This window comes from Rana temporaria, chromosome 1 (genome assembly GCF_905171775.1).
Source record: "Rana temporaria chromosome 1, aRanTem1.1, whole genome shotgun sequence".
NCBI classification, from domain to species: Eukaryota; Metazoa; Chordata; class Amphibia; order Anura; family Ranidae; genus Rana; species Rana temporaria.
In genome coordinates, this window is record NC_053489.1 from 301,620,180 (window position 1) to 301,646,297 (window position 26,118).

General features: G+C 40.4%; 1 protein-coding gene across 8 annotated transcripts in view; it reads right to left on the reverse strand.

The window, feature by feature from the left end:
* Window positions 1-19,926: 19,926 nt before the first annotated feature.
* The window catches only part of MPDZ (multiple PDZ domain crumbs cell polarity complex component), a 257,792-nt gene continuing 251,600 nt past the window's right edge, over window positions 19,927-26,118 (reverse strand). For 7 of the 8 annotated variants that reach the window (XM_040358412.1, XM_040358432.1, XM_040358424.1 and 4 more), the window contains 2 exons: window positions 25,392-25,515; window positions 19,927-20,634 (listed from right to left, as the gene is read on the reverse strand). In XM_040358412.1, the coding sequence (XP_040214346.1) occupies window positions 20,488-20,634; window positions 25,392-25,515 (271 nt within the window). In that variant the 3' untranslated portion in view covers window positions 19,927-20,487. The remainder of the gene's footprint in view (window positions 20,635-25,391; window positions 25,516-26,118) is intronic. The other variant, XM_040358445.1, reaches the window with a different exon arrangement.

The following is a 26,118-nucleotide window of genomic DNA, read 5'->3' on the forward strand; positions in this document are numbered from 1 at the left end:
AGCAAAAGTCTGATGTGAGCTTTTCATCGGAAATTCCGACCGAGTGTATGCTCCATCAGACTTTTGCTGTTGGAATTTCTGCCAGCAAAAGTTTGAGAGCAGGTTCTCAATTTTTCAGACGGAAATTCCGCTTGTGTGTACAGGGCATAAGGCTGGGTCTCCTCCACCCCACATAAAGATCTTCTGCATTGAGACACACAAACAGCACGACCACTTAAAGCATTGGGAAGGTAATTGTCAAGGGCAGGTATGAAAAAAGGCCTCCTTCTTAAAGCAGGCTTCTGGACCCAGACTGAGTGACAGTTCTATCCACAACGTCATGCATTACAGCGCACGGGGGACTAGTTTTAAAAGGAGCTGAGCTCCACTTCTAGGAGCAGAGTTCTTCAGTAATGGGATTAATGGGACAAGCCCACAATGGCTTTGCCCTCCTGAATGGACAAACATCCAAGGGGGTCTTCAGAGACAGAACTCCCCCCACTGATGGACCATGGCTCTGTACCTGTATAGCACCCCGAGACTGACTCAACGTGATGCACGTAATGCTAAGGTGAGCACTGAAATGACATAACAGACCATTCCCACCTCTTCTGAAAGGTAGGGATCAGGTACAATCCTCCAAGGCTCAGCCTTGGGGGTCAACAAATTCAGAAAGTTACACAGGAAAACTGCAGTAGTTATAAGCGGGTACAGTTTGATAGAAAAATCTTGCAGAACAAAACCCCAGCAAAAAAAGGGGACATTTAATGTATCCGGAGAGAGAACAGCCATCACCTAAACTGAGGTTAGCTGGGAGTGGGAGAAAAGTTATAGCGGGATGTCCATGTATTTTTTTTTTTTGCCAGTGTTCAATTACCATAAGGTAGCTGCCTATAACCTTTAGTTATGACTGGGTGTCCTGTGCTGTTTGATTAGGAAAACAAAACATCATATAAACTAAGGATAAAATGCATTCTTAATTTACCAAATATTCAGGACTTGTTCCAACTAACTCTGTACAGGATCTCCTTTTCTGTACTTTGGCCAAGATCCAGGCCAGAATGCAGTTTTAAGCATGCAGCGCACTCTGGGGAGGTGTCCCTCAATGGTTCACTCTGACATACAGTATCTACTTTACCATCTTTTTTCATATACTTCCGAATATAATAAATCACAGTTAAACGATTTTCTGTGATAACGGTATATACATATACCTCCCAATCTGTTCTTAAAGCTGAAGTTTAACCTGCTTATCTTTTGCCTTCCCTGGTTAATCCTATTCTACCTCTCCAACATGCTATGGAAATGTTTAAATAAAACCTGCTTTCATTACATAACTTTAGACCCAGTGACATCATCACTGGGTTTGTGTGCATTTCTATGCAATGCAAGCAGATCATGTCTGGTGGTAGGGACTGCAAGGGTGCTGTACAAAGCTTTCTGAAAACTTTACAGCACTCTACCCCAGCAGTCCTATCAAGAGCCCTCAGCCCTGATGGAAGCAGTGGGCTGGCTCTAAAGAGGGGTTATACAAATATCAAAATGCTTTGATGGGAGGATGTCAGTCTAAAGCAGTGGGTGTTCCTAGACAGGCTGCCCCTTCATGTATTTGAGTTCTTTCAATCATGGAGGCTCAGCCTTACAAGTGGACATTGGCTAGATCAGTCTGCATGCAAATGTCCACTTGTAAGGCTGAGCCTCCATGATTGAAAGAACTCAAATACATGGAAGGGGCAGGCCAGGGATAGTCAAGTTGGACATCCTCCAGCCTGGAAATGAGGCTGCCGCTACCTGACTTGCTGAAACTTCTAGTGCACACTGTGAGAAGTTCAATGTGCAGTAAAATTAAAATAGGTAATTTCAGGGGAAAAGCCTGTACGATTGTGCATGACTAGAGGAAAAGCTGGAGAGTTCAATTTGAAGTTAGATGCTGAAAAGCACGGAAAGGAGAACATCTGCACTCTTTTAAGAATCCTGACCTCAGTGCTGAAGAGTAGACCTGACATGGAAATAACTGTCACCAAATACTTTGTTGGCAAACTGTTTTAAGGCAAGCAAGATGTCTTCACAGGGTTGCCTGTGACATAATTTACTATATCCAGATATAAGAGAAATTATGTAATGATTACATCTAGGGTTGCACCGGTGGCAATAGTAAGCATTTGCACGGTTACTCACTCATGCAAATTCTCCGATACTTTTATGTGTGGTTTGGTGCCCATACAAAGAATCGCATGTGATTTGAACAGGAAAGCGGTGTGATTCCTGTTTAAATCACATGTCGTTTCTTGCACCGCTCCTGTGTGAACCCAGACTTGTTATAGTGACTTTAATCAGGATTCACACAGGAGCGGCGTGGGAAACCACATGTGATTCAGACAGGAATAGCACTGCATTCCTGTTCAATTCACCATACCACACATAAAAGTATCGGAGGATTTGCATCAGGGAGTACCTGTGCAAATGCTTAATATCGGCATCGGTGCAACCCTAGATGTAATCATTAAATAATTTACTATATCCACATATAAGAGAAATTATGTCACAGGCAACCCTGTGAAGACATCTTGCTTGCCAACAAGGTATTTGGTGACAGTTATTTCCATGTCACTTTGTAGAGGCTCAAAATGCACTGCAGTGCACAGGGAAAATGGTAATTGTTATTGGCTAGTACCTGATAAAAGGTATCAGTACTTGTGCTTATTCTTTAAAAACTGGTATCGGCGCATCCCTAGTTGCATCATTTCTTGAAACGTCAGTAGATATACAGTATTTATTGAGGATATTAGGTCTGTACCTGTGAAAGTGGAGCTTTTATCCACACCATTCATAATCCTGACCTCATTTCTAAGAGGAGGCATGGCATGGGAATGAATTGAGCACTGCATTTAAAAAGTATGTGTTCTTTTGGGCCACAAATTTTGTACAGTAATCAGAATAAAAAAAAAAAGTACAAAAACCTACAAAAGACAGAAAAATAAGATATAATATACAGTACCTAGAAGTAATGCTTGCCTTCCTGCCATCCCTATCCCCTAACCTTCCTTCCCTGTTGGCCCATCTGCGGTTAGCAGCCACATTGGCCAATAGTAAGACTATGAAGTAATAGGGTCTGGCACCAAGGCTAATTAAGGGATTTGTCCCTTTTGTAAGCATAAATACCTGAACTTGTCTTGATATCAGTCTTATGTAATATCCTTTAACCACTTGCTAACCAGGCCTTTTCTGGAACGGTTTGTTTAAAAGTTTAAATCAGTGTTTTTTGCTATCAAATTGCTAAGAACCCCTAAACATTATAGTTTTTTTTGTAGCAGAGACCCTAGAGAATAAAAATGCAGATAGTTGCAATATTTTATGCCACACAGTATTTGCGCAGCAGTCTTTCAAACCCAATTTTTTTCGAAAAAATACTTTTGAATGAATTTTAATGTGAAAAAAAAAGGGATAACCCAATTTTGTTATAAAATCTAAAAGATGATGTTATGCCGCGTAAACAGATACCGAACATGGCATGCTTTAAAATTTTGCACATTCGAGGAATGGCAACAAACTATTGTACTTAAAAATCTCCATAGGTGACACTTTAAAAATGTTTACAGGTTACACTAGGTCTTGCACTAGAATTATTTCTCTCACTCTAACGTTCATGTTGATACCTCACATGTGGTTTGAACACCGTTTACATATGATTGTGTGACTTACGTATGAGTTCACTTCTGCGTGCAAACACGGAAAGATGGGCGCTTTATTTATTTATTTTTATACACTGTCCCTTTATTTTTATTTTCATCACTTTTATTCCTATTACAAGGAATATGAACATAGACTATAAGAATGACAGGTCCTCTTTAGTGAGAGATCTGGAGTCAAAAAGATCTCATTTACCTTAAAAAGCAAAAAAAAAAAAAAGAAGGAAACTTTTGCTTTATCTTGGCCTCACTCTTCCCCATACCCACCTACCGCCAGTGTCGGATCACTCCTAGGCTTCACCAATTGGTCAGGTAAGCACATGAACGATCTAAAAGTGATCCTATGGCAAATCCGCCCACGGGACCCCTTTTATCTGAAAGAGAATCGCCTATAGTAAAAAAAAATTAAAAATACTGGTATTTAATGTCAAACAAATTACATATTTTTACTATAGGTTGGGGGCTAAAGCGGCATTTAAACTCTCTTGCTTTACTCTGTGCTGTCTGTAAATATTTCCAATTTTACTCAAGCATCACAAATGAACACTATTGCTTAAAATACATTATTATAATGTAATGTGTAACAAAATGAAAACAATAAAACTGGAGTAAAGATTCTCAGAGTGGCAGGATTATTATATTGTACTTGTAAGCACATTTCTTTTTCATAAAATAACATCTTTTAGAACAAATTTCATATGCTTGTGGATAAGCAAGCAAGTCCAGCTCTTCAAAACACAGGCTGCTAAATTGGAAATGAGAATATATATATATATTTTTAAATATATATTATTTTATGTCATAGATTTGTCATTACATAAACAAAGTAATGTTTAAGTTTTGTACAGTACAAATTAATCAAGACGGTACCCAAGGTGCAACAAGGAGTACTACTTGTTTGAACAGTAATATGATCTACAAAACCCCATATTAATCAAACTGCAACCATTTTCTAATACATGGATGTCAGGAAAGATTGTTAAATATATAAACATTAGAAGGACCTGATCCAATTGTGAAGTAGGGATTTGACTATAAATGCTGCTCCCTATATTTAAAAGTCTAATGACTGTTTATTAATAGGATTTCTGACACCATTAAAATGTTCTTGGTGTACACATGATTTTCATCTTATGCCGCGTACACACGACCGTTATTCATGTCATTGGAAAAAAATATGTTTTTCTCAACGTGATTCTTGTCAAGCCTGCCTTGCATACACACGATCGTGAAAAAAAAATGCTTGAGCAAAGCGCGGTGACGTACAACATGTACGATGGGACTATAAAGGGGAAGTTCCATTCGAATGGCACCACCCTTTGGTCTGCTTTTGGCGATTTCGTGTTACCACGTGTTAGTAAAAGTTTGGTGAGAGACGATTCGCACATTTTTTTCAGTCTTCGTGCTTTTCAGTCAGTTACAGCGTGACAAATGTGCTATCTCCATTACGAACGCTAGTTTTACCAGAACGAGCGCTCCCGTCTCATAACTTGCTTCTGAGCATGCGCGTTTCCCCCCCCTCATTAAAGCCTACACGCGATCGCTTTACACGACGTGAAATAGAACGATGTGAAAAAATAGAGCAGGTTCTAAACTTGCTCTGGAGCCTACACACAACTGTTTTTTCACGACCAATTAAAAAAATTCCATTTTTCTCGTCATGAAAAACGGTCGTGTGTACGCGCCATTAACCATGGGTTTTATGCAGTTACTTTCAGGTGACCAAAAAAAGTTGCAGGAACATATATAACCCCCTCCTATTTCTAGCTAGCTTCACCTTTATAGCAAGCAATAGAGAGGGCAAAAGAAACAGAGCGCAGGGACCTGTTCTGAACAGCAGATGCCCCTGCTGATTGAAGCAGAGCAGGTAGATGACACATCCATGTCCACTCAGTTTCTGCGGAGCCTGCTCTGCTTTATGAGCGGCTGTAAACTGACTCCACTATCCATTAATGCCTGATTTTCCTCCGATCCGATTTTAAAAACATGAAATAATTATCTATGTAGTCCTTTTGCCTTTCAATTACATATGCTCCACAAATTGTAACAGAACCAATCCTTTTAATAACTACCAAACCTACTTACATAACAATTTCAGACTACAGTTATTCTCATATTATCTTTCATATCCATAAGTAAGCCGCGGATGGAAGCCCTAGTGCATGCAATCAGCTAACATTTTCGGTGCACCAGTTAAATGCTTTTGTGCCTGAGGGTAAAGCAAATGTTAATGCCTAAGCACAATTTTGGAACTTTGATGTGTTAGTAAAACTGAACACATCATCTCAACTACTTTTTGCATCCAGGTGGATTACATCCTGTTTTTTTTTTAAGGACAAATTGGGCTTTCATTTCCTGGTAATATATATAAATATTTTAAATTTAGCTGTGTATTTATTGTTTCTTTTTCCTTCAATGGGGGTGGTGGGGGACTTCACTAAAAACAGAACAATCAGAGTTATGGTCAGCAGCCTGGACCAAAGATTCTGGGACCTCATGATGGGAAGAACCCAAGTTGATGACCTCTGGATAATCCATGATCCTGGACAGAGGGCTAAATCTTTTGGCAATAGGAATGGAAAGGGAGGGCACATTTGGAGTCGGTGAACCAGGATCATCAAGAACCGTCGGATCCGTAACCCTAGGGCACACTGCTGATATTGTATGAGAGGGTGATCTGTCTGTATCGCCCAATGTGATGGTTAATGTAGAGCCCTCACCTGTGGACTGTGAGGTATCAGGAGTAGAATCAGACATCATCCTGGATGTAGAGCATGTTGTCTGTGGAGCAGTTGTTACCAAAGTGTGGTTTTAGGTTTTATTGATGCTGTAAGCAACCATTGCTTCTCAATACATCAATAACCACACAAAGAACCATTCCAAGCAGGTTGGTGGCAACTCTTATTTGCATCACAAGAGTTGCCACCACCCGGCATGGAAAAATAATATACCTAAGGGTAATTTCTTAGGTTAAGAAGGAATTCTTCCAAATATCAAGACTACATACTCCAAAGCCAAATATTGATGGCCAAATTTATGGAAAAAGGGTATCCTAAAGACCTTTTTCTAGAGGCGTTTGAGTCTTGTTTCTTATATGACTAATAGAAGAGCTCCCCCTGAAAATGGTGCAAGAGTCATTACAGGGTTTAACAACAACTATAGAATGATTGCCAGTGTAATGAGGAAACATCAACGTATCCTTCAATCAGCCCCATCTCCCTGATGTAAACCAGGGGGTCTTCAGAAGGGCCCGTACCTTGAAGAACCTGGTGACACCTAGTAAACCCAAAAAAATGCATCCAAAAATCGAATGGACATTGGAAGTAATTTTGATGATATGGTGGGCGTTTTTTAGTGTAGAAAAAAAATGCCTCACATGCAAATCCATACAACATGGCCAACCCTCACCATCGGGCAGCTTTGGGAATGTCTTTTCTATTAGACAATTCATTACATGTTTGACCCAATATGACATATATGTTCTCAAATGCCCACAATACGCACCTTACACACGAGAGTGAGCGAACATCGTAGGTCTATCAAAAAGAGAATAGATGAGCACGACTATTCCACCTTTCATGCGAAGAACTACAAGGCTTTGACAGTTTTGGCCATTGAGCATATACCCAAGGGGTTTCTCACAGACAACGAGAGGTATATGTTGTTATGTAATAGAGAGACCATGTGGATTTATAAGCTCAATTCACTCGCTTCCCAGGGTTTGAATGAGGCACTTTATACCCATACTGTTATATGATGAGATCATATACCTACTAATCGGCCCTCAAAATTTCCACTCGCCTACTAGCATTTAGTGTTGAGCAGAATATGCCATATTCGATTTCGCGATATATCTCGAATATATATTCGAATATTCGAGATATATTCGCTAAATTCGAATATTCGTGATATTTTATCGAAAGTAAATGATTGCGATTTTTCGCTATTGCGAATGCGAAAATAATTGCGATTTTTTGATAACTGCGGTAGGAGCACTCTGATTGGCTCAGAATATTCGTGATATTTTATCGAAATATCGCAACATGCGAATGCGATATTTATTGCGCAATTTCGAGAAATGCTGGAGGAGCGCTCTGATTGGCTCAGAATATTCGTGATATTTTATCGAAATATCGCAACATGCGAATGCGATATTTATTGCGCAATTTCGAGAAATGCTGTAGGAGCACTCTGATTGGCTCAGAATATTCGTGATATTTTACAATACAAAATAATTGCGAATATTCGGCAAATGCGGAAGGAGCACTCTGATTGGCTCAGAATATTCTTGATATTTTACAATACAAAATAATTGCGAATATTCGGCAAATGCAGAAGGAGCACTCTGATTGGCTCAGAATATTCTTGATATTTTACAATACAAAATAATTGCGAATATTCGGCAAATGCAGAAGGAGCACTCTGATTGGCTCAGAATATTCTTGATATTTTACAATACAAAATAATTGCGAATATTTGGCAAATGCGGAAGGAGCACTCTGATTGGCTCAGAATATTCTTGATATTTTACAATAGAAAATAAAAAGTGTTTTGCATTGGTGGTGATTCTTTACTCTATCCATCTGTCACAGCCGTTTGTCAATCAAACACCTTAAAGATTGAACACGTTCATGCTGCATGCTTTGGACTTTTTTTCACTTCACATATCAAAGACATTTTTATGAAAGATTATTTTTCTATTATTGGGACTATATTTCTTTATATATTTGTTTCACTGTGTATTTCACAAGTTATTTGCGCTTGCTTATTTTATAATTTGCCCACATGTCTTGTCACTAGACATATTTTTTATTCTTGTAGAGCGACTCCATTTTCTGTCTTGTATTAAATTATGTTGTATAACATTTTTGAGTTGCTGCTGTATTCTCCCCTTTTTTAAGGTATGCGCAATTTTTTCCTTCTTACAAAAAATAATAATATCAAACATACAAATATTCATAACATACACATACACATACACAAAGCCCCCCCCTTTTGCATCAGAGACAATCAGAGTTCTCCTACCACAGTTATCGAAAATTCGCAATCATTTTCGCATTCGCAATAGCGAAAAATCGCAATTTTTTTTTTTTCAATTTGGCAACATAATAGGATCGCCTCAGCTTAGCTACTCGGCCCAGGGTCTCTAATCATACCAGCAATGCTTTTAGACGTCGATAGGATGTGATCTGTTTTAAAAATCAAATTGAAAAAATGCGAATATTCGGAATTGCGAATATTCACCGCGAAATTCGAAATATAGCGCGATTTCTCGAATATGCTATATTCGAGTCGAATATTCGCAATGCGAATATTCGTGAGCAACACTACTAGCATTTGGCGAGTGGATTTAAGCTGGGGGCGAGTGATGACAGGGCTGCATGACCAATCTCCCTCCAATCTGTGCCTACACTTAGAGTCCTGATGAGATTGGCGGCCGAAGAGGAAAGGTGCATGCTCGGGAAAAGTAGTCTGGTGAGCCACGCACAGGCAGAGCAGTACACAGGTGCTCTCCTTACAATTCTCATTAAGCCATGGGACCTAACAGTATGACCTCTCTGAGCCTGCCCCCCTCCCTTGGGCCCCGACCAATGTAGCTGGAAAGCAGAAAGTAATGAGTGAGGTGGAGGATTGCAAAAATTACCAATCCGGTGCAGAGCTCACTGAAAGTTGCCCTGACATGAGACTGGCAGCCTTCTAGTTTATGCAGTTTTCTTCTCCTTGTGCTCTATGTAAGTGTCCAACAGTTTAGCCTGAGCACAGTGAACAGACTGGTCTCAATGTGTGCTGTGCGCTGTCAGTGTGCACTGTGCTATGGTGTCAATGGCTGTGCAGTTGTGTGGATCTCAGCGCTGGATTGTACTCCCTCCCGCTGTGCTGCAGCTCCTGTCCTCTCTGCCAGCCTGAATAAAAGGGGGAAGTGGGGACATTCAAGCGTGGAGCCGCACACACATGAGATGAATGGGAGAGAGAGGATGGATGGGAGTTGCAGAGGAGACCGCAAGAGAATGGGGAAGAGACCCAGTTCTAGTGCCCTGTCCCTCTGGTCTGCCCCCAGTGCCCTGTCCCTCTGGTCTGCCCCCAGTGCCCTGTCCAATTTTGTTAAAGTTGTTGTTGGTAATATTTAATTTTGTAACGTGATTCTGCATAAAACATTGTCATTCCATGAGATAATCTACGAGGGCGTGTTTACGGGTGCAATTAGGCGCAGGGCAGTGTATGAATTAGGTGGGGCAACTGGTGGCGAGTAACTCTTGAGGCCTGGCTAGTAGCTCAAGACTTGAAATTTTGAGCCCTGTACTAATCATTATTATTTTTAAGTTTCTGGTCCCAGTATATACATTTTTTTTTATATTTTCCTTTACACAGCATTGTTTTCTATTTTTCATTAGTTTTGAATTACTTGGTAGTGCTCGCTTTTTAAGGACAAATGCACAACTATAAATTTAATACGGCTCATATTTGAGGTTATTTCGTTAACAGATCAGTAAGCTATATACACTGTCGATTACAAGGGTTTCCTATAACTTTAGATATTTTTTTTCTGTATACCCCCTTTTTTGTCTCTGGGTGTATGTACCACACATCTGTGTGTGGTGTGTTTTTTTATACATTTATTCTGCTGGTCCCATTGTTTTTTAATCCACATTCACTTTTTGTTTGTATTGGTGTACATGCTTTGGATTTATTATTTTATATATATATACCGTCTCACCTGGGGGGGGGGGGGGGGTAATCCTCTGACAGATGGGAAGAAATGGTTGACTCGCATCCATCGGGCTCATTGCCCGTCCACAGGAGCTCCAGGGATGGAGCCAGCCATTCATTCTGTCTGGCACAGCGGAGGCTTCCACCATAGCTGTGACTTGCGGTGTCCCACGCTTTTATCCTCCTGCAAAGGCTATTGATACATTGGTTATGGCAATCAACTGTTATTAAAGTGTCTTTTTCTTAAAACCTTTTATCTGCAAGATTTAGGTACCGGAACAGTACCACCAAATGAAAGCCCAATTTGTCTTGTAGTAGTTAAGATTTGTTTTACCCTTAGGCATGAAGGGGTTAATATAGAATGTCAGTCCCAAAATGTATGGCCTAAAATGGGCATTAATAAGTGCTTGCATTTTCAGTGAGGCTGCCCCTTTACCACGCCTCATCATAATATTATTCTTGAAATTTCGAAATATTTTTTATTCATGAGAATTACTAAACACATTGTTCATCACCAATGTGTTGCCATCTTTGTCTGAATGTTTTATTGTAACATACTGATTCCCCCCCCCCCCCCTTAGGGCCTCAAATTTATTTTCAGTCAGACCGTACCTCATAATCTTTCAATCTCCTTACCTTTTTTTTGAAAAAAGGTATAATTATTGTTGGAAATGGGAGAAAACATTTAGGATTTCTTTCTAAATTATTTTTGTAATAGAAAGGCTTCTCCTTGTTATTTTCAGATATTTGCACGTGTTAGTGCAACACACTGAATGCTCACCCCCTGGACATCAAGATAAATACGGCACTAGATAAGGGACTATCTCCTGTGTTGTGCTGGGGTCACTACTCTCTACCCAGTCATTTCTTCCCCTTTGATGTCCAACCGATCCGACATTTGGAGATACATCAGTTCCAGGGACACGGTTTAGGGACTTTGGATGGGATAACCGGTTGCCTGCCTTCCATTACCACCTTTCAACCATATGTGCGTCAGCCAAAGCTTTTTACCGTCATATACAAGGGTGTTTTAAAGGACCCAATACATGCCCTAAAGGCTGTTTAGGCAACAACGCTGTATATTCATACTTAACGGTCTGTTCCACAAACCTGTGCGGAGACCTGTTTAACCTACCTCTATGCTCCTATACAAAATTATTTTATTACTTTTTTTTCCAAGACAATACAATAAATATAACATAAAAACAACATACAGACTAACAACATATATGGTCTCAATAAATACCCCTTATACCAGGAAGAGGAAAAAAAAAAAGAAAGAGGAGATGATACATCTTCTACCAATACTACTACTGGAGTTTCTCCCTTCCCTTATACTCCCATGTCTAATTTTCCCTTTATATTTTCCATGGGAGACATCTGGGGACAAGGCCATAATACCCATGGTGGAGAGGAGAAAAAAGGAGAGGGGGGGGGGGGGGGGGAAATGGGTAGAGATACAAAAAACAAAGAAAAGAAGAGGGAAATCATGAAAAGTGAGGAAACAAAGAAAACTTGTTCTAGAGGGAGCGAATTTCCCTTATTGTGTATCTAATTAAATGTGGAAAAAAAAAGAGAGAGAAAAAAAAATATTTAAGAAGGGGAGTGCACAGAAAACAGTTCCCCTATATTGTGAAATAGCCAAAACCAAAAAGGAAAAAAAAAAAAAAAAAGGGAAGAGGTCGTGAAAAGTGAGACAAAGAATTATTCTAGGGGGAGTTAATTCCCCTTGTTGTGTATACACATAAGTGTATGCTCCTGATGAAGCGTCCTGTACGCGAAACATGTCGAGAGTAAAAGCAAGACTTACCTTTCCGCATATCAAACTCAGTTTCAAGGATTAAAAGCTTATATACACCCTACTGTGCTATATGATCTCATGTCATGAGTATATTTGCATAAGTATAAGCTTCTCTGTAACATTCTTTAAAATATGTACTGAGATAATATGCTGATAATGTATTGTTTTCACTAAATTATGTATATCCTTTTTCATATACTTTTTTATGAATAAATATTTATAGATTTTTTACATTTATCACTTGTACCGCCAAAAGTCCATTCTAGTAGTCCAGACTAATTTCCATATTATCGGGACTTTGGTACACTTTAATAGTTGCATTCACAGTAGTTAGTCGCCCTGTGTTTTATGCATTTTTTTGGCTAGATCCACTTAAATTTTCAGATATTTGTTGATCCAGATCAGTGCCATCACTCTTATCCTCCAGTTGATCCTCCCTATTAATTCCACCAGGTCCTTTAATGCTCTAAAATCAAAATTTGTGTACATATGCAAATCAAGTTTATGTTCCAGAGATCAAAACAGGACAACACCTGTTTTTCTGCTTCAGCAGAAGTAAAATGACTGTTGAAAATTATACAAAGAATGTTGTTTGTAAAAATGTTTGTGACAAACTGCTCTATTCCCAATATTTGTTATATTTTTTTTTGTACTCTCTAATTAGTTTATTAAAAACCTTTTTTTTTTTTTCAACAGCATTTACATTGAATGGGCTCAAATGCCCATGTGCTAAAACCCAAAAAATAAACTGCACATTTTTAATATAAGCAGAAATTTATTGGTTTCTAACTCAGGAGAACAGTGGCTTTAGTGTTATCTTTGACTTGACAACAGTAAGAAAATATCTGTACAATGTATATCTTTCTCTACAAAGGCTTAAAATGACAACACCACGCAAGCCTAATGCTATTGAGTATAAAAGAGTCACAATTTCGTGACCGAAGATACATTTTTTTCAAATCAAAACAGAACAGGAGTTGAAAGAGTACTTTAAAGTTTTATGCCATAATTCAAAAGACATTTCAGGTACAGGATATAAGTTATCCAGATAACACTGTTAAAAAGAGATTAAAGGAATACTTGACAAACATGTAAATATAAAGTATACTACAAGTATATATTACGTAACTTAAGTATTGTTAGATACTTATGTGGTTGAGTGTTCTACAGAGATGCCTTTCACTAATGTGCAAAAATAACTAGTTTAGTGAAATACAATTCCATAGGAAAAGAACAAAAGAAAAAAGTACAATCATAAGGAAATGAGGCATGGTCACTTAAAAGTCCTTCAGAAAGATCTTGAAAAGCTAGAGGGTTCTACTGTGAAAACACCATGACAAAAAATTAAGGTTCAAATAAGTCTTGTGTTATTTCAAGAGTGCACTTAAATATTAAATGAAGCTTAAAGCTGAAGTTTAGCTAAAAAAGAAAATACATTTCCTACAGCTTTAGTCACATCACTTACCTGTAAAGAGGTATGTGCCATATTATGCTTGGGCCTGGAGAAATCCTCTGTTAGGGGTGCCAGTCTTCTTCCTGTCTCTGAACTTCTGGTGTTGCAATGGTAAACAGCATTGGGTCCTCAGGCAAAACAGCAGTACAGATGGTTCAACAGGCAGACGACCCCTCCTTCCTCCATTGATATTTTTTTTATTGTTTACACTGCTTGTAACACAATCTGTGAATGGTGGGGGAATATGATCAGTCACAGGATCATCTCCACCATTTAAAGATCCTGGTACAGGCAGTGTAATCAATGAAAGAACTTTTCTCAATGAAGGGAGGAGGGAGAGTATCCCTGTCTGATCATATTTATTGCTGTTTTGCCTGAAGACCACAAGTTAAACACTGCAGCACCGGAAGTTCAGAGCCAGGAAGAGGACAGGCATCCTTCTTTACAGGTAGGTGATATGACTAAAACTGTATGTATTTTTATTTTTAAACTAAGCTTTAGGTTAAAGCAGGTATCAACACATTATACAAAAAAAAAAAAAAAACTATTCTGAATACTGCAGTAGTTAAATATGCTTGGTTTAGTCTCAGGGAGAGAAAGTAGCCTAGCATGTAGGGCTATTTGAACATGTGGCAAAATCTCCATATTTACAACATACATTATGGAGCACTAAGACTATCAGTACTTGCAAATCATCAATATGGTTTAATACAATTGTTAGTGTAAGTGAAACTGGCTTCGGTTATATTGCCTTCTGAAAGCAAGGTTATTCCAACAGAATAAAACCTGCAAATTAAAGTTGAAAGGTCTGGGTGGCGCTTGGGCTGGGCTCACAGGAAATAGGCAGAATGAACAAAACTACTGGCGCTGAACACAGAAAGAGGTTGGAGACAATTTAAAGCCCGACTTCAGGCCAAATGGGTTTTACATTCTTTAAAACGTAATATTTTGCATGACTTCAGTTTTTAAAGGCGAAACATAGCCAAAGTTCATTTGGCCGAAATTCTCCTGTGGATCACAAGAGTGCAGAGCAATCTGCACTCCTGTGACCCATTTTCAGCAGACTGCAGGTTGAAGCCTGCTGTCGACAGACATCACAGAGCTGGTCCAGGCTCAGGAAAGATCACGACCATATGGTCGGGATCCGCCCACATGCCTGGACCAACATTTGCCTCAGCCTCTCAGCGAGCCGCTGAGAGGCTGAGCCTGTCGCTCCCCCCCCCCTCCACAGCCCAGCGCTCCAGTGAGCACGGGGCAAAGCAAAGAGTGGTGACCGACAGTCACCAGCTCTTTGCTCAGGGAGCTATGAGAACCGAGCAATCAGAGGTGTTTGATTGCTTGGTTCTCAGTGTTAGAACCGACATGGGGCTGATGCAGCATCCACCAAGGTAAGTGATTAAAAAAAAAAAAATTCTATACTTTTCTTCTATTCACTTAGACCCCTTTCACACTGGGGCGGTTTGCAGGCGCTATTGCGTTAAAATCAGCGACCTGAAACAGCGACGGCTGTTTCTCCAGTGTGAAAGCCCCGAGGGCATTTAAAATAGGAAGCGGTGCGCTAGCAGGACGGCTCCAAAAGTCCTGCTAGCCGCATCTTTGGAGCGGTGAAGGATCGGTGCGTTTACCACTCCTTCCCATTAAAAGCAATGAGAAACCGCGGCTATACAACCGGCAATGCGCCACAATGCGGGCGGTATTAACCCCTTTTCGGGCCACTAGCGGAAGTAAAACCGAACCGCTAGCGGCCAAATAAAGCTGCAATTCCGATGGTAAAGCGCTGCTAAAAAACCGCCACCGCACCTCCCGCCCCAGTGTGAAAGGAGCCTTACGGAGTATGGAGCTTCAGTAACTTGTAACCCTTGTGTATGTTCCTGTTAAGGCTGGAGCCACTGTCAATGTGAAAGCCACTATGCCTGGAGTTGGGTTTTAACTGTTCATAAACGCAACACAGAATTGCAACAATAATTGGTGCAAAACATTTTAGTAAAAATGTAGAAAATGATTGCGATTCAGCTCAGATTGCTTTGCAGTATAAACAGGACATGAAAAAGAGTAATATTACTACATATGACCATTTACAAAAAACAAAACAGGACAGCAAAATCTGCAAATGCAATGCATGTAACTTTTAGAGTCCTAATGCACGTAATGAGATAAGCATTGGACTTTTTTGCACATATTCACAATGCTATTGCATTAAAGGTCTAAACTACAGTGGCTTTGATTTGTTCAGCTGACTGGAGCTGTGATTATGCTTGCAAGCAACCACTATGTTCCTGTCCTTTACCACAACAATACCACTCATGCATTGATATTTATTGATCCAAGAGGGCAGCAAGTAGTAGTATGTTACAGACTCAGAGGGGTTGATTTACTAGAACTGGCGTGTGCAAAATCTGGTGCAGCTCTACATAAAAAGCAGCTTCCTTCCAGTTTTTTTGTCAAAACTTAATTGAACAAGCTGAAGTTAGGAAGCGGACTGGCCACCATGCAAAGCTGAGCACAGCAAGAGAATTTGCACTCTCCAGTTTTAGCAAATCAACCCCAGAATGTCAACAGGCATTGAGTGCCAAACACATTCACTATTTTGATATATCTGAAAATGAAAACAAACTTTCCCGTTAAGGCACATAACCTCATCAACACTTCAAAATTTTCAGTAGTTATGTTCACAGCTTACTTTATCTGTTTATTATACTGATAGGCATTTATAAAACAATTGGCTTATTGTTCAACCTTAAAATTGTTGTTCTTTATGTATATAAAAGGAATATAATGTTGCATTTTAGAAATATTTATGCAGCTTGACAAACTACATATAAATGAAAGACAATGGAAATAAATCTAATTAGGAAGAGACAGAACCATAAGAAATTCCCCACGCGGAATTGATAGTTCCATATTGGTCTGAATATATTTTTCAAGCCTTTGTTTTCCAGACTATAGCAATGCCTGTACCAGGTAGAATAAAGTGAAATGGAAAGGAAGTGTTGCTGACAAAAATGTCTTCCATTTTATCAGCAGCTGGGAACAGAGGCTTGCCATTACCAGCAGAAGGACCTTGGTAAAGCAAACTAATAGAGGAGTATTGTATTTTATTATTCACTTCCTTCTCAGAAATTCAGAGTTTCTCCAGCTAAATAAACTTTTGTTCCTTTTTTTAGGGCATTTAAAAGTGATAAACATAACAGAAAAACCCACAATCTGAAACATTCAATGTATTACAATTCTGTTCCTGTACTTCCTATAAGATTTCTATAAATCCTTCACATTCTCCATCACAGTAAAAACAAAGCACAGGATTGTTCCCTAGAGAAATTTGACACTGTTCGCAAATGACACTGACATTCCAACATCACAAGTCACAGTTCTGCCGAGCGTTGATAGCCGTAGAATTTCTTTTCTGTAGGTGTTGAAATCCAGCTTACGGACTACAGTTATTCTAATACTGAAGGTTCTCTCAGGAGAAAGTGCATATAACATTTTCTTTGGAATCAAAACTTGATGAAAGGAAAAAAACAAAAACAAAAAAACACAAAACTATCATAATTCTGATATATGTTTTAGGTGGAAGAGGGTTCACAACGTTATACATGAACTTGACACACTACTGTCTTTCCAATCTTGTGCCAAACTAGGCATTCAGCCAATGTTAGAGTAAGACGTGACTTGAGATAGTTCATACAAAACACATACAGTAGATAAAAAAAAAACTGAACACAGAAGTGCACAATATGTACACATTTAGCCTCTACATTCCCAGTTATGTGGTGGATCTCTTATTGAAACTGTGCAGTGACAGTTAATCAATATACAATGAGTAACACATCTCCCTCTGTAACTAACTGTAAAATACATATGATATGCAAAGGGGTTGCATAGATATAATATTAAACACCCTCAAACAATAAGGGTCAATATTGTCAAGATTTTACAGGCAGCGATAGTATGGGCATAATTAGTGGGTTTGCCTCCCACCAAGGATGATACAATGTAACAGAAACACAGTGATAAAAGTGAGGGGCTACATAATAACTGAGACCACTATACAAAGGCCAGCCAATATTGATGTATGTAGAGGAATGCTCTGTTATGTTACTTACTCTATGCAGGTAGTGTTGCGCTCTCCTAGTGTTCATATCATAAAATGTAGTATATAAAAGCCAGTAAAAAAATATTTTTTTCTTTCCGTGGCTTTGCATATTCTCTATCCCCTTTTCAAAGCTGTGTATTCTGCCTAACACAGCCTCAAGGAGGTAAAAAATATATATAATGCCTGTCTTCTCACAGAACATCCGTCCCCCCCACCGCCAACTTAAAATGTGAGGACTAAGCCATCATGTAATACAAGTAGGTTTAAAATGTATTGGTCAAACACAATGGAGCCCGCAGTATGCAGATTTCAACTTTGGGAAAGTGCTGGGGAATATACTTAGCACATCCTACAATGCAATGAGGGCTTAAATAACCTAAAAAAGTAAATCTGTCATTATAGATATGGAGGCTGCCATTGCTTGTTTCCATCTAAAAATCCAGACTGTACTTACTGTACCTGAACCACTGTCTTCATTACTTTATGATTTATTGAGGCAGAAAAGTAGGCAGATCGAAGTCCTGGGTCAGTGACTCAAAACCTGACTAGCAACCAGTTTTTTTTAGAAGGAAAGGTCCGCACTGGCAGCCTCCTAATATCTCTCAATAGTGGTTTAATTTAATATGTTCTTTTTAAAGGAAGCATACCAAAAAGAAAAAAATTATCTGCCCTTTCTAACCTCTCCTTTCCCAAATTTGACTTGCCTGGCTAATATATCAACCCTCCTGATTACATTTTCGGAGTCACTGACAAACAGGTATGACGATAAGGACTTTTAACTTTTACAACTATGAACATGCTGGATTGATGTAAACAGAGTTTGTTTCTAAGATACTTATCAAGAGACCCCTCTTTAGAATATATGGGCCTTGACTACTTTTACCATGCTGTCTTTATGGTGACTTAATCACATTCGGTCTGGATGGCTCCCCATTGGGAAGTTGGTCCTTTTATTCGAAGATTATGTGTACAAGACCAGTGGCTTTTTACTGAATATACCTGAATTCTCCATCCGAGAGGCACTGCTTCACCTTAGCTTACTCATTTGCACCTCTATGGGCAACATACACATGCTATGAATTTAAGTCTACTCTATTGACTAATACAAATTATGAATGAGTTCCAGTGTACTGATTCTGTCACGTGTGCTCTTGAAGACAAATTCCCAAAATGGGTCAAGTCCACATGTGAACTATAATCAGAATCTGAATCTTTGCATGTTGTGAACCCCTATGTGGAGAGTCATTTTAATGTGGTTTAATAGATTTTTAGTTGTGCATAATAAAGTTGTTTTATCTTCTATTTGTCCGCACAAAGTCCATGACTACATATTCAGTTCATAGTTGTACATGATTTGTTAGGATGTGGACATATAGCACACAAAGTCTTGACCTCTCTCCCGCTATAGACTTTTAACTTTCTCTGACTTGCCTAATCTGCATTTTTCTTCTGGGTCAGTGACTCAGAAAGTACTGAAAACAGCCAGACAACTAGAATTTTCAAAAAGAGATCACCAATGGCTGCTTCCATATGTCTGTAATGATAAGTTTCCTTTAAATACTGCTCCACATTTTACTGTGAGATGCAATGAGCAGCAACATTTCTAAAAGCTGGAGTGGTTGTGAAGCTCTAGGTTGTGGAGAGATTGATATTGGCAGGCACCCTACAGGGTCTTATAATTCTTAAAGCGGGGGTTCACCCTTAGAGGGCACTTTTCCCCCTTAGATTCCTGCTCGTTATTACTAGGGGAATCGGCTATTTATTTAAAAATAGGTGCAGTACTTACCCGTTTACGAGACGCATCCTCTCCGTCGCTTCCGGGTATGGGCTTCGGGAATGGGCGTTCCTTCTTGATTGACAGGTTTCCGAGAGGCTTCCGACGGTCGCATCCATCGCGTCACGATTTTCCGAAAGAAGCCGAACGTCGGTGCGCAGGCGCAGTATAGAGCCGCACCGACGTTCGGCTTCTTTCGGCTACGAGTGACGCGATGGATGCGACCGTCGGAAGCCTCTCGGAAGACTGTCAATCAAGAAGGAACGCCCGCTCCCGAAGACCATACCCGGAAGCGACGGAAGAAGATGCAGCTCGAAAACGGGTAAGTACTGCACCTATTTTAATACAAATAGCCGATTCCCCTAGACCGAACGAGCAGGAATCTAGGGAAAGAAAAAAAAATTTTTTAGAAATGGGTGAACTCCCGCTTTAAGATCAGGTAAGAATCAACATGTCGGCTTAAATACATATCCAGTGTAGAACTTGTCAACAATAGGAAAAACAAAAATAATGTAAAACATTCATCAGTTCTTGATCTATGTAGCAGCAAAGCAGTCATACAAAGACATAATTACACATAAAGAAAAACAAGAACATTAAAAATGACCTAAATGTATTTTCTATGGTGAAAATGTTGATAGTCTTTGATCGCTTCAGTAGCAACATTCTGTGTTTTTTACTGATTTGTACAAGCTATAGTATATCTATAACACTGAGTTAATATACCTTGTAAATACTGACTAAAATAATCACCAGGAAGAATGCACTCCTGATGTAGATAAACATGCTTTTCTTTGCCTCTTCAATATAAAGTAGTGTGAATAAATGACAGCAGCTCAGTAAATATTCCTCCAGACATGAGAAGATCCTACCTGACACACAGCTGACCTATACTACTGGTTTATGTACTTTCACAGGGGAAACAGCTGGTCTCATTGACTCTCATTAGGATGGGACCTTAAAAAAAGGTGCTATTTAGAAGTCAAAATGTCAAGAAAGCACTGTAAGAGTAACCGTTCCTTTTGTTCTCTTTAGAATAGCAACAGCTTCTTCATGAGTAACACCTTCCAGACTCTGCCCATTCACTGCAATGATCTGATCTCCTCTATTCAAGCGACCATCTTCTGCTGCTGCTCCCTGCAATATATAATTTCAGGTTGTTTACCATGTAATAGTATATCATATGAGAATCCTGCAGAGAAGGCCAAAAGGGTTTCATTAGTTATATAGTGTTAGAAGTAATTAATCAATGTGCCCTAGTAACTGCCGGTAATCTGTTTTTAGAAGTTTTGGGGGAAGTTATAGTGATTGTAAATGATCATCTTGTAAACAAGCCATTCAGTTTAAAATAGAAATGAAATGCAAAACATTTTTGTATAGATATAAAAAAAATCGCGCTACAATCGCAGCAAACATTGCGACTGCAAACGCTCCTAGCTCTTTGCCAAGATTTGGTACATAAGCTTATTTTGGAGAGCTTTTGGAACAGAGGGAGGACCATTCAAATAAATGGTGCAGTTCCAAAAAACGCTAAAAAAAAACAACAAAAAAAAAGAGAGCATCTGCTCAGGTGTGAATGGAGCCTTAAAGCGGAACTTCCCCCAAAAGGAGAGGTCCCCACCCCCCTGCCACATTTTCCACTTTTTAGGTGGGGTGCCGATGCCTGGTTTTGACATGTACCAGCTACTACTTCTGGTCAGATTGCCGTGGTGATCTGTGCAGAAGACCTTCCCCTCTCCTTCCCTTGCAGCCTTCTGGGATACATCATAGGCCCCAGAAGACTGCAGGATCATTCACAAAGTGTATTGTGGTTGACGCATGCGCAGAAGCAAGGCTGTTTTTCATTTCCTAAGATGCCGGCACTTACACTTGAAGCCAATTGAAGAATCGGCTTGGGTGAGGACATCGCTGGAGTATTTGTAGCTGCAGACTTATTTTTTTTGGGGGGGGGAGACTGGAGCTTCTCTTTAAGATGGGAAGGAAATTGGTTATGTAAAGTATGAATATATAAATGTTGGGGCTGCAGATCATACCCTTGCTGCATTTCTGTGGCTAAAAGTGGCAAGCACAGCATATTTACAGTTGAAATATAGGGGATGCTGCACTAGCAATGATATTCAGTAAGAAGTCTGGACATCTTATAGAAATTACCCTGGCAAAGCAGATACAAAACAAACATTTTGTTTCCCATGTGGGATAACAAAAGCATGGAATGCCCAGAGGTGAAAAAAATGATCAAAAGCACTTGGTGATGGATAAACATTCAAGTGACCCTGTCATCACAGGACATTTTTAATAGAAGATAAGCCCCTCCTAAAGAAACTCATCTATACTTATTTTTGATGTGGACTGTGTCTTAAAAAACATAGCCTCTTCACTGTTCCCAGGTCACTACAGGTATCTGATCCTTCTGGTCAAATACCTACTCTCCTTGCTGCACACAGTGGTTCCTCCCACCAGCTCATGGTCCTCGTGCAGAGCAAGCCAGCAGGCAGAACTGCTGCCCACAGCAGGAGGGCAAGTAGTTTCACACCGCATCCAATTCGCAATAGCAGGAGATTTTGACCAGCTCAGCTTCACATATCTCCACAGCAGGTCCAGTGCGTCTTTTGGGCCGTTTCAGTTCTGGAATCAGCCCAAAATTCGGGCTGAAATCAGACCTGAAATGGTGAACCATGACGCACCAGACCCCTGCTGTGAGATGGATGCAGTGATAGAGTGAAACCAGCTTTAAAGTAGAGCTCCAGGAATTCACTTTTGTGCTGGTTTACAATAGATCAAGTTCAATGAGGTATATGCCACCTCATGGACTTATCCCTTGTATTTACAACATACTTGTTTACTGTGTGCCAATAGTATGGCTATAATCCCACCGGACTAATAGGAGTGCTGCTTTTTTTTTTTTTACACTGCAACCACTCGCCTTGCTCCTTACTTCCACTGTCCATCCACAGCAGGGGAGTATCATGAAATCAGTGGGCCTGTGTGCAAGATCAAAAGTGGGCTCTAGAAATCGATAAAGAAACAAATGTGGAGTTTCACAGTGTGAAGTGTACAACAGTGGGTATTTTGTGCAAAAGAGAAGTGCGGAATGTATAGCAGTGGGTAGTATGTGCAGGAAAGGAGTGCGGAGTGTATGGTGGTGGGTAGTATGTGCAGGAGAGGAGTGTGTAGTGTATAGCAGTGGGTAGTAAGTGAAGGGAAAAGAGTTTGGAGTGTATGGCAGTGGGTAGTATGTGCAGGAGAGGAGTCCGGAGTGTATGGCGGAGGGTAGTATGCGCAGGAGAGGAGTGCCTAGTGTATTGCAGCATGTAGTATGTACAGGAGAGGAGTGTGGAGTGCAGTGGGTAGTATATGCAGGAGAATAGCGTGGAGTACATTTTTTTATATTCATTGCAATTTTTTTTTAGTCTTGTTGGGGGGCTTTGGTGAGATATCAGGCGGGTTGCAAAAAGACCACTGACATCTCCCCTTTAAAGCAGAGTTCCACACAAAAATTGAACTTCCGCTTATCTGTTTCCTCCCCCCCTCCGGTGTCACATTTGGCACTTTTCAGGGGGGAGAGGGGAGCAGATACCTGTCTAATCCAGGTATTTGCTTCCACTCCTGGCAAAAGATCGCCGTAGAATCCATGGCAATCTATGCCATGTCCAGCCCCTCCTCCGTCCTCCCCCGCTGTCTTCTGGAAGACACACAGGTCCCAGAAGACAGCAAGGACCAGTCAGAATGCTCAGCGCGACTTGCATATGCACAGTAGGGAACCAGGCTGTGAAGCTGCAAGGCTTCACTGCCTGATTCCCTTACTGAAGATGCCGGCGCCTCCACTTGGAGCCGAGGGATGGGTCGCCTTCGGGTGAGAACATCGTGGGCGCCCTGGACAGGTAAGTGTCCTTTTTTTTTTAAGTCAGCAGCTGCACTATTTTAGCCACAGGGGGCTGAAGAAGGGCACAGGGGGACAGTCAGGTTTCACTGAAGCAGCTGATCTGATCTGCAAGAGGGCTCTCCCTCTCCCTTCCATGACTGTCAGCTGCTTCATTGAAAGCTATACAGGGAGATTGGTGCCTGTTACTGCCCCCACCAACACACTGATCACCCACAGTCTTTCAACCAGGGATAGATCATCCATGGGTGCAGTGTGAGTCAGAACACAGTGGACCCCTCCCCATCGGGCCCACGTGCAGTGAACATCCTGCACCCATGGATAATACGCCACTGATTCGCAAAATACTTTTTTGGAGAGCAGACAAAATATGGAGCAGCTTTGCATAGTACCCAATCAGCTTCTATCTTTAGCTTATTCAGTTAGGATTCTGGCTGCTCCAGTCTTAAGCCTCGTACACACGCTCGGTTTACTCGGCAAGAACCAGCAAGAAAACTGCTGGCATAGATTTCTTGCCGAGTATACCGAGCGTGTGTACGAGGCTTTCAGGTTTCAAGACAAGAAAACTGACCAGAATCTAGATGAGAAAAATAGAGAACATGTTCTCTATTTTCTCGTCATGAGATTCTCTGCAGTTTTCCTGCTGAGAAACCCGAGAGTGTGTATACTAACCTGTCGCCGTGGAAACCTGCGCATGCTCGAAATGACTGACGCATGCGCGGTAGCTTCCTAGGCATAGGTAGGGTGCAGCAGAATGGCGGCGACGGCATAGAATGTGACGAATGCATGCCCGTCGTATGCGATGACGTCACCGCGTTCTTGCCTTTCAAGAGAACCGCGGTTCTTTTGAAAGGAGAGTCTGTACACTCGGGCGGCAAGAGATTCTTGCCAAGAATCTCGTCAGGAAAAACAAGGGTTTTTTCCTGACGAGATTCTGGCCCGTGTGTACAGGGCTTTAGTATTTTGTGAATGGGTTAACATTTAACAAAATGCTCCATTATTGGGCAAGAGGGAGGTCATCTTAAAATCTCAAAGGTCCGGTGTTGGAGCACTTGAAGTATAGTGATCGCTGTACTCCTAGGGCTCAGTAAAAATGTAAACTGTAAATAAAAGAGTTAAAGTGATTGTAAAGGCAGAAGGTTTTTAATCCTAATGCATTCTACGCAATAAGCTAAAAAGCCTTTTGTGTGCAGCAGCCCCCCTCATACTTACCTGAGGTCCCTCTCTGTCCAGCGATGTCCAGGAGTGTCTCAGCCATCTGAGATTCTCCCTCCTGATTGGCTGAGACACAGCAGCAGCTCCATCAGCTGTCGCTGCTGTCAATCAAAGTCAGCTAGCCAATCAGGGGAAAGAGGGGGTGGGGCTCCATGTCTAAATGGACACACAGAGCTGTGACTCAGGTGCCCCCATAGCAAGCTGCTTGCTGTAGGGGCACTGAACAGGAAGGAGGGGCCAGGAGCACAGAAGATGGACTCGAGAAGAGGAGGATCCAGGATGTTCTGTGCAAAACCACTGCACAGAGCAGATAAATATAACATGTTTGTTATTTTTATAGGGAAAACAACGAGACTTTACAATCACGTTAAGTCCATGAGGTGGCATACACTTTGTTGGACTTAAAGGCTAAGTTCACCTTTTAGGAAAAAAATAATAAGTGCACATATTTTTGCAGTCGGGCTCATCAGTGTCCTCGTAGTTCATTGAGAACTACAAGCTGTCACCTATAGATTGCCGTGAATGAATAACGTGGCTGTGTGGGTGGAGCCCCGCATGGCCACACTATTTTCATGTTTGTCGGTGCTGTCACAGGAAGAGAGGGAATCGACGGGGCATCTGGAGCATATTACACCCCAATCAGGGGGGTAATGTGTAACATGCTCTGAAAGGTAAACTTATCCTTTAACCCATTTTAAACCATTCATTTTTAAAAAGTGGTCGAATTCCTGGAGTTTTTCCTTAAGTAAATGATTGTTAAATACACATTTATGTAAGAGTATACAGAGGTTATCTTTACCTTAGAAAATACAGTTTTCACATAGATGGGAAGGTCTCCATGTGGACTGCCATAGCCTCCAACAATACTGAAGCCCAGTCCATCAGGTCCACGCTCAAGAACAATGGTCTTGTATTGTGGTGGTCTAATAAGAAAATAAAACCTGAAGTTAGAATTTTTGCAGCTACATCTGCTCCCATTCAAGCTCATAAAAATGAATGGTGAATAAATGTGTCTAACTGTACCAGTAGTTTCTTTTACCTTGGTTTTTATTGAGAAGAAAATCTAAAATTAAAACATGGCCCATGGGTCTTCATAACAATGTCATGAGATTAATACAAATGTAAGCTGTAGGAGTCTGGATAAAGTAAGCATAGCTCTTCAAAAGGTAGGAACACTGTCCTAGGTGTTAAGCTTATGTAGCTGTGCTTTAATAGGGATAATAGGTATTTACTGTAAAGCACAAAACAGATGTTGGAGGGCACTGTCACAGCATATCATCTAGTGGGATTGTGAATTGATATACAGCCCTGGCCAAAAGTTTTGAGAATGACACAAATATACATTTTCACAAAGACTGCTGCTTCAGTGTTTTTAAATCTTTTTGTCAGATCTTATGGTATACTGAACTAGAATTGCAAGCAGTCCATAAGTGCCAAAGGCTTTTATTGACAATAATTATTATTATTTTTTGGCAAAAAGTGACTTCATTTGCAGTGTTGACCCTTCTTTTTCAAGACCTCTGCAA